General features: G+C 40.3%; 2 protein-coding genes across 3 annotated transcripts in view; both read left to right on the top strand.

The window, feature by feature from the left end:
- The window catches only part of ftsj3 (FtsJ RNA 2'-O-methyltransferase 3), an 8,570-nt gene extending 3,731 nt beyond the window's left edge, over window positions 1-4,839 (top strand). Inside the window, exons 12-21 of one of the 2 annotated variants that reach the window (XM_032525877.1) lie at window positions 32-167; window positions 426-619; window positions 795-915; window positions 1,067-1,148; window positions 1,330-1,465; window positions 1,590-1,687; window positions 1,926-2,028; window positions 3,076-3,259; window positions 3,471-3,565; window positions 4,147-4,839. In XM_032525877.1, the coding sequence (XP_032381768.1) occupies window positions 32-167; window positions 426-619; window positions 795-915; window positions 1,067-1,148; window positions 1,330-1,465; window positions 1,590-1,687; window positions 1,926-2,028; window positions 3,076-3,259; window positions 3,471-3,565; window positions 4,147-4,417 (1,420 nt within the window). In that variant the 3' untranslated portion in view covers window positions 4,418-4,839. Of the gene's footprint in view, window positions 1-31; window positions 168-425; window positions 623-794; window positions 916-1,066; window positions 1,149-1,329; window positions 1,466-1,589; window positions 1,688-1,925; window positions 2,029-3,075; window positions 3,260-3,470; window positions 3,566-4,146 lie in introns of both variants that reach the window. The other variant, XM_032525876.1, reaches the window with a different exon arrangement.
- Window positions 1-8,703, top strand: part of clcc1 (chloride channel CLIC-like 1) — a 26,430-nt gene that overhangs the window by 8,325 nt on the left and 9,402 nt on the right. The window contains exons 2-5 of the mRNA XM_032525878.1: window positions 5,675-6,098; window positions 6,228-6,335; window positions 7,371-7,481; window positions 7,616-7,837. Of these exons, the coding sequence (XP_032381769.1) occupies window positions 5,967-6,098; window positions 6,228-6,335; window positions 7,371-7,481; window positions 7,616-7,837 (573 nt within the window). The 5' untranslated portion in view covers window positions 5,675-5,966. The remainder of the gene's footprint in view (window positions 1-5,674; window positions 6,099-6,227; window positions 6,336-7,370; window positions 7,482-7,615; window positions 7,838-8,703) is intronic.

Below are 8,703 nucleotides of genomic sequence, written 5' to 3'. Positions count from 1 at the left end.
GAGAGTTTGAATAACTTTCATTCTTCATCAGGAAGAAGAGGAAGCTGCTGAAGGAGCGGAGGAAGCTGCGGGAGAGGGTGGAGCTGAAGATGGACCTGCCTGGCGTCTCCATTGCAGATTCCAATGACTCATCCATGTTTTCCCTCAGCACCATCAAGAAGCAGAAGGTGAAGCCAAAACACAGACGCATACACAAAGATGCAAAACTCCTTTTTGGGCTTGGTTGATAAAATCTTTATATGTAGACTTGATTCTGTAAGTTGTTAAAATCAGTTGTTGCAGATTTGGCTCAGCTACTGCCAAATGTTTTTCAGTGGCCCCCTTGCCTTGGAGATCTAAGTCAAACAAATAAAGCTTCACTCTCCATAATTGATTGTCCCCAATGCTAATTTGATACTCCTTTGGTGTTGACCTCTCTTCTTCAGGCGCTCACTGATATATCCAAGGGGGACATGCAGGCGGCAGACACCCTGGTAGAAGAAGATGAAGACCTTTACCTGTCATCTGAGGAAGACCTTGACAAGGCCGATGAAATGTCCCTGGCCTCTGACTTAGATGATGACGACTTGGAAGAGGTGGAGCAGAGACAGAAAGAGCTGGAGAAGAACGCACCAAAGAAGAAGTAAGTGAAGTAATACTGCATAAAAAAAAAGTCAGTCCACTTCTAGAAATTCTGTTCCTGCCATGTTTTGGAAATGACATCCTACTTTTGCGGAAATAAGACAAGTCATACCCTCTATTAGTCATTGCACTCTTGTTTAGATTTGTTTATTTACTGTATGTTTGTTTTCCAGAGTAAAGTTCACTGACGAGGAGGAGGAGGAGGAGGAAGAAGGACAGGATAGTGGTTTGCTGGTAGAACTGGAAGGAAAAGATGAAAAGAAGGAACGAGAGACCAACCTGTGGTTCAGCAAGGTTTGTCCACTTGTTCTCTCATAATGTAATGGACACAATGTTCATGTTGCCAGTTACGCAATCTGGTGCTGTATAATGATGTGTCACCAGCAAATCAGTTGATTTCTGTGCGACCTGTGAACTTTAACCCTGTCATCCTTTTGCTCTGTAGGGCATCTTCTCTGAGATCGACCTGGAAGGAGACGCAGAGAGTGAGCTCCGACAGACCGAATTGCTTCAGAACAAAAGAACAGGTACAAGTTTCACATTCGTTTAGTCACACATCCAAAACAGATTATCCATACTGGAGTAAAAAAAAAGAAAGAAACCGACATAGTGGTATAATAGTATAAAACATCTCTTATTAAAGTATAGGAGCTCTAATAAAATGAGGCTGGCAAAATAATGTCATTTTTGGATCTTCTTTTGGAAAAGGCAAAAAAAGGAAAGCTGAAGAGGAGAAGGAGGAAGAGGAGGAGGCTGCTCCACCAGAGAAGGAGAAGGCGGGACCTTCAAAGCAAGCTGAAGAGGAGAGTGACAGTGACTTGGATGACAGCAGCGATGATGAGACGTAAAACCTAATTTCTCGCGGCTGTCTATGCTGTTTTCTGTTCTAAATAAATGGATCCAATTTGATTCATACTATTGACAATAGGTAATTACACAAATCATTATAATTTTGCTCCTTGTTCAAGGGAGATTATCAAGATGAAGCAGGCCACTAAAGGGGCTGGCGGGATGTCGGGAGAGGCGAATGACGTTGACCTCCAAGTGGTTCCTGTAGAAAGCATCAGTGAGTATGAGATGCATTCAAATGTCGCGGGTTTAGCTGGTGAACGTCAACCTACACAAATCCTAACTTTTGGAAACTCCTGGACAGAGTTATCTTAACTCAAATGTCATCAACTCTAAAGCAGTTACATAACCAAAAAGAGAACGAACTCTTTTGTGCATGTACATTCAGCCAATAAAAGTGCTTCATTTTCATGTTTGGTGTAATTATGCATGTGTGTGGGTTCTGTGCTCCTCAGGTAAGAAAGCCAGGATCCTGGATGCAGAGGGCCTGGCCCTGGGCTGCCAGATCGCCACATCTAAGAAGAGAGCCAGGGACCTGTTGGACGGCTCTTTCCACAGGTGTGTGTGTGTGTGTGTGTGTGTGTGTGTGTGTGTGTGTGTGTGTGTGTGTTGTGTGTGTGTGTGTGTGTGGTGTGTGTTTGTGTGTGTGGTGTGTTTGTGTGTGTTTGGTGTTTGTGTGTGTGTGTGTTGTGGTGTGGTGTGTGTTGTGTGTGTGTGTGTGTGTGTGTGTGTGTGTGTGTGTGTGTGTGTGTGTGTGTGTGTGTGTGTGTGTGTGTGTGGTGTGTGTGTGTGTGGTGTGTGTGTGTGTGTGTGTGTGTGTGTGTGTGTGTGTGCTCTGTCCCCAGATTTTCTTATTGTCTAACAATTCAACAAAGTATTGTTCCTACTAACAAGTGCCTGTATTGCCAAACCTGATATCATTTTTACAAATCGACCACACGTCGCACTGGGGGACATGGTCTGTCCTATGATGGGCCCGGGCACTGCTGTTCTTTTTTTTTTTTTTTAACCAATCCCCCAAAGAAGTCCGGCTGTTTTTTTTTTTTAAATTATATTTATTTAATCTTTTATTTTTTTTTCATTTTTTTTTAAATTTAAGATAATTTTTTGGGGCATTTTCAGCCTATATTTTTGAGCTAAAGACATGAAACGGGAGAGAGAGGGGGAATGACATGCAGCAAAGGGCCCCAGGTCTGAGTCAAACCCAGGCCCGCTGCGTCGAGGAGTTAACCTCTATATATGAGCGAGTGGACTACCAACTGAGCTATCAGGGTGCCTAAGTCCTGTTGTTGTAAACCTAAAAAATGTGTTAATAAAAATGTACTTTATATTTGTGAACCATTTTTTAAAGATTTATATCTTCAGTATGAACAAATTGGCTTTAGGGTTGAGTGCCATGGGAACATAGTAGGGAGATAAATAACAAGAATAAAATAACAACAGACTAATAATGTGATTTCTCCTACTGATTAAATCTGTGACCAGGTGCCCAGATGCATTAAAACCACAGTGTTTACATCAGCCTTACACTCAGAGTATCTAATTCTAAAACAAGTACATGTTTGAAAGATGCCTGTAGAGCCAGCTGATTGTATGCTCCCGCAGGTTTGCTAGCTCCGAGGAGCAGTGGGACGTACCGGAGTGGTTCCTGGATGACGAACGAAAACACCGGAAGAAGCCGGTGCCGGTCACCAAGGAGATGGTCGAGGAGTTCAAACAAAAATGGAAGGAGATCGATGCCCGACCCATCAAACGAGTTGCAGAGGCCAAGGCCAGGAAGAAGAGGAGGGTAAGAGCTAGGAAATGTACAATAGTGCAACGGTTGATGAAAAAAAGGCTGACAATGCTAAAAGATGATCAGACATAAAACTGGATCTTTATTTAAATCACTACGGCTGATAGATCTATTTTTGTTTTCAAACAAACCTTTTTAATTTAGGGAACCTCAGGCAAAGTATTTCTGTAGATCTTGATTTGTAAGTTTCTCTTTACATTTCCAGATGCTGAAGAAGATGGAGCAGGCTAAGAAAAAAGCAGAGGCAGTTGTCAACACAGTGGACATCTCTGAGAGGGAGAAGATGGCTCAGCTGAAGGGGTATGACATCACACCTATAGTGTTGGAGCCACACTTCAAAAAAATATTATGAGTCCATTAAACTCAGGGATTAAAGTTCTCCTTCGCTACGACAGATTTCCGTCAATTTGATTTTAGAAATGCCAAAAAAGTGTGTGTGAGACTTTTTCTTTATATAAGGCAACTATAAATAGGTCTGTTGAATGAATGTAAATGTTGTGATGTTTAATGTTTACAGACCTAATAGTATTTTTGCGAACTTTTTATTTAACTAACATCTACCAACTGGGCAGCTGAAATAAACATGCACTGGCTATTACCAAGCTGGGCAAGCCAATCCCTGTAAGCCCAAACCTCCTCAAATCCAGAAACGCCCCTGCAATACTCCCTTTACTTTGATGTTTGCATCTTGTTGTAAATTAAAAACATAAAAAAGGGAGCTATCTGAATAGGTAGATGTGAACAGCTCATGAATTGGCCTAAAAAAAAAGTTCAGTCAAAAGATTTCTTTATTCCACTTTAATCTCTAATCTTCCTTGTGGATAATTGTATCAATAACACAATTTTAATCATTTTGTCTTGTCTTTTTCCCTTTCTGTCAGTATCTACAAGAAAGCTGGCCTTGGAAAGGAGAAGAGAGAAGTAACATACGTTGTGACCAAAAAGGGAGCTGGCAAGAAGGTGAGGAGGCCCGCCGGCGTCAAGGGAGCCTTCAAACTGGTGGACGGACGCTTGAAGAAAGACATGCGGGGGATGCAGAGGAAAGAACAGCAGGCTAAAGGGGGCAAAGGAAAAGGTGGTAAAGGAAGAGGAGGACATGCAAAGGGTGGTAGAGGAGGGATGAAGAGTGGGAGAGGGCGAAAAGGAAGATAAATTTGAACCCGTAGTACTCTGTCTTGCCTTCCTTGCTATTAAACAGTGCCTGGTCTTATGTTGCAGGTGAGCATTTATTGAGCTTTGTGAGCTAAGATGCAGACACAGTTTGGGCTCTTGTGTCCTGTCCAGAGGCTAAAATGAGTTTTGGTCATTCAAATGGAGGCTGTCTTTTTAGCAACTTTTGCTAAGATTCTTGAAAACCCATTTAGATATGTTCTGTGGTTACTTAAATACTGGTGTTCTCTGCTCGTCTTACTGAAGATGTAGAGTATTTAAAACAATTTAAACAGAGTGGTTTCACTGAACAGCTAAACTGTAAATGGCAGAAATCAAGTTAAAAATGAATTTGTTCTCCAGAAATGTTGCTATTAATGTAAATATTATATACACATTTTTGCAATAAATGTTTTGTTGAATCTGTACTTCTGTTTCCTGTGATTTAAAAAAAAAAAAAAAAGGTAAATTCTTTTTAGAACCTTATTCCTTTAAATTTCTTTCTTGATGTTTTAGAGATATGTGGTCCTCATAGGACAGCGACAAAACAAACATATGATGATCTTATAGAATATGACGCATTGCTGTAGATTAAACTACCCCACAGTGGAAAAAGGAGTTTAAATTGGCACAACCTTAAACATCTACAGCAGTATAATAAAATGTATGCAGCAGTAACATTAATCCAAAAACATAAAATGGTAAAACTGACAAAGGATCTATCACTCAAATTACATTTTTGAAGGCAGGACTTTGTGGAGTATTTTCACAGTGGGGTATAAGCACTTTTTATTTTAAAATTAATGTTTGGGCTTTTACGCCGTTAATTTTGCACAGGACAGTAAGGTGAGAGAGGGGGAAGAGATGCTCTACCACTGAGCCAACCTGGCCACGGGTATTAGTACTTTTACTTCAGTAAAATGTTTGAATACTTTTTCCAGTGACTGACTAATCTTGAGTAATGGCGTTTTTTTTTCTTTTTAATTTTCTTAAATAATTTAACTTAAATTATCTTTTTCTTTAGCATTTGCTGAACACTTGTCATCACATAATTGTATTCTTTCAAAGGAAAACCAAATAGATAAAAATTTAATTTTTGACAAAAATAATATATAGGCATACCGTTTCCTCTGAAAACTATTTTTCCCTTGATCCTTTGCGACGTACGTACATTAGGCTTTATCGTAAAGCGGCTCTGGCAGCCGTAAAACTCAAAAGGGAGAAGAAGCGACTGTTTTAGCTTGAATTTGTAATGCCGAGTTGTGTTTGTGTTGTTAGAGTGGAATGTATTTAATATTCAGCGTATTATTGTAGCATTCGCGTGTGAAAGTGTCTTCAAAGACAAATCTTTGTCGGTGTGTCTGAGATGATAAAAGAAGTTACCGTTACGTTAGCTTGTTGAGTTAAGTTGTTAACTCAACTTTGTTGAAGAGCTAATGTTAGCCACCTGTACGTGCTTTCACTTTTAGGTCTTGGACGTTATTACTGCAGCTAGCTAGTTAGCCGGACACTGGACGACGAACTTGGAAAGTAGCAGCGTTTCTCCACCAGGATGCTCCTCATTGTCCTGGTGTGCAGCCTGGCTCTGGCTGCTACAGAACAAGAGGTGGACGACGACTGGATAGACCCCTATGACATGCTCAACTACGATGCAAGCACCAAGACGATGAGGAAGCCTGCAGAGGTTGGGTGATGTTAAATGTCTACGCTGGCCGAATTGCATTCGCTAACGTTGCATTTGCCCTAATGCTCTGAACCTGTGTTAATATCTCTGCTGTGATAGTTAATGCGTGTGTGTATGTATGCCTTGCAGCCAGCAAACTACGACAATGTGCCAACCAAGAGAAGAGAGTATACTGAGGACCACGGCCAGGTGGAGCCCACGCCGTGTAGAAAACAAGTAGAGGCTCTACAGAGACAGGTTTGTGGTTCGTTCTTCTGAGGAAGCCAATTACTGTACAATAGTACTATACCACGGCAGACGATGTTCTCTGCAGATAATAGCAATCCTTAACATCTTTAATTACTGGCAAATTCCATCGGTAATCAGTAGATGTCTGATGATTGATTGAATCGTGTTCTTTAGTGCAACAGAAACACAAGATACAAAAAATTGTGCAAAATAAGTTAAATTATGAATAAAAATTATAACAATTAATTATTGAGAATTTAGACCTTTTTAATGGATTCATTTGTTTATGTATGTTTTATAGACATTTACCACCCTATTGGGGATTGTTTGTTTAAACATTGGAAAAATGAATAGGAACAGTTGGCAAAAACTGGCAAAGATTAAGACAACAATCAGTGATGTGGACTTGAGACTTGGTGACTTGGACTCAAGTCAACTCAAGTCACCGCTTTGATGACTTTTGTGTTGACGTGACAAAAAAATGCCTTGACTTGAGGCATAATGACTTGCTTGTATTCATAAGTTTGAATGTTGGCTGTTAAATATAAAATAATATAATCTAATGTCATGTTTCTGTCTAAATATCAAGTGTGCAATGCAGCAGCAGCAGTGCAAACAGTTAATCATGACAACTCAAAAAAGCTCCACGCTATGTGATTGTCATGATTGGGTGACTAGCTGCCAGTCAAACGCCTTGCTCTTACAACCTGTAGCTTTAAAGACTCCTTACCCGTACCTTGTCTTTTCTCTTTATGAAGACAGGTTATTACGGGTAGAGTGCTATATCTTGGGTGTAGAAAAAAGTGACTTAACCTGTGACCTGATTTACCCCCAAAAGATACCTCAAGACTTGCTTGAGACTTGAACCAAATAACTTGAGACTTTGGGCTTGAGCAAATATGACATGTTCACAACACAGATAACAATACAAAAAAATTTAAAAACTGGTGCTTGACATGACAGGCAGGCTTTAGATGCCTCAAAATGAATGAGCATAAGGTTGCTGGACACATCGGTGACACTGTTCTGCTTTGCTTTCATCAGAATGAAGAACTAAACAAGAGAATCACGGCCATGGCTCAGCAGCCTTCGTGCAATCCAGTATTCAAACGATTCCTTACCAGACTCCGGAAGGAAATACAAAGAGTTGGTTTGGTATGTGGTCAATTCACAAGAATTAGATTATGCTGTGTTATGTGGCTTTGAATACGTTGCATTTTACTGAACTTTTCTTGTAATCCTCATGTGGCCTACATTTGACAATGCTACCTGTCCCTTTTTCCCCACAGCCCAGTGACTCCACGGATGTCCTCTATGATGCCAAAATCAGGCTGTCCTCACAAGCCATGACAGAGATTCAGACACTTCTGGAGGGTGAAGACAGCTGGAGAACAGGGGCTCTGGACAATGCCATTAGTCAGATACTTGTAGATCTCAGACCGCATGACTACGAGGCCTGGAAGTGGCGTTTTGAAGACACCTTTGGTGTGGAACTTGACACACTATTAAAAGTAAGCCTCATTTATTAATCTGAAATCTTTGTTTGTGGGTCTTTTTGATACTTAAGTCATGTGCTACTATTGAGGTTCATAGTCAAAGCTTTAAAATCTGAGTGTAGTCTGAATTTTTTGCGTGTGTCTTAAGTGAGACTGAACTGCGTGTTGCAAACTGAAGTACCTGGTTTATGTAAATCCTTAATGTCTCTTGCACACTAGATAACTTGTAAAATCCACCAGAATTTTATAATACCCAAATGCTCAAATGTAATGGCAAATTAAAGCAGATTTCTGTGATTATTTTTTTTTTTTTAAGTCAAAGCAGTACCCAAAAAAGAACCTGTTGCCGCTTCACTATCAGTGGTGCAGTGCCTTGCGAAAGTATTCGGCCCCCTTGAACTTTTCAACCTTTTGACACATTTCAGGCTTCAAACATAAAGATATAAAAAATTTATTTTTTGTGAAGAATCACCAACAAGTGGGACACAATTGTGTAGTGGAACGAAATCTATTGGATATTTTAAACTTTTTTTAGCAAATAAAAAAACTGAAAAGTGGTGCGTGCAAAATTATTCGGCCCCTTTTACTTTCAGTGCAGCAAACTCACTCCAGAAGTTCAGCGAGGATCTCTGAATGATCCAAGTTGTCTAAATGACTGATGGTGATAAATAGAATCCACCGTGTGTGTGATCAAGTCTCTGTATAAATGCACCTGTCTGTGATAGTCTCAGGGTTCTGTGTTGAAAAGCGCAGAGGCATCTGAAGACCAAGGAACACACCAGGCAGGTCCGTAATACTGTTGTGGAGAAGTTTAAAGCCGGCTTTGGATACAAAAAGATTTTCCAAGTTTTAAACATCCCAAGGAGCACTGTGCAAGCGAT

This window comes from Etheostoma spectabile, chromosome 9 (assembly GCF_008692095.1).
Source record: "Etheostoma spectabile isolate EspeVRDwgs_2016 chromosome 9, UIUC_Espe_1.0, whole genome shotgun sequence".
Classification (NCBI taxonomy): domain Eukaryota; kingdom Metazoa; phylum Chordata; class Actinopteri; order Perciformes; family Percidae; genus Etheostoma; species Etheostoma spectabile.
The sequence above is the reverse complement of the archived record's forward strand: the minus strand, read 5'-3'. Positions and strand labels throughout refer to the sequence as shown.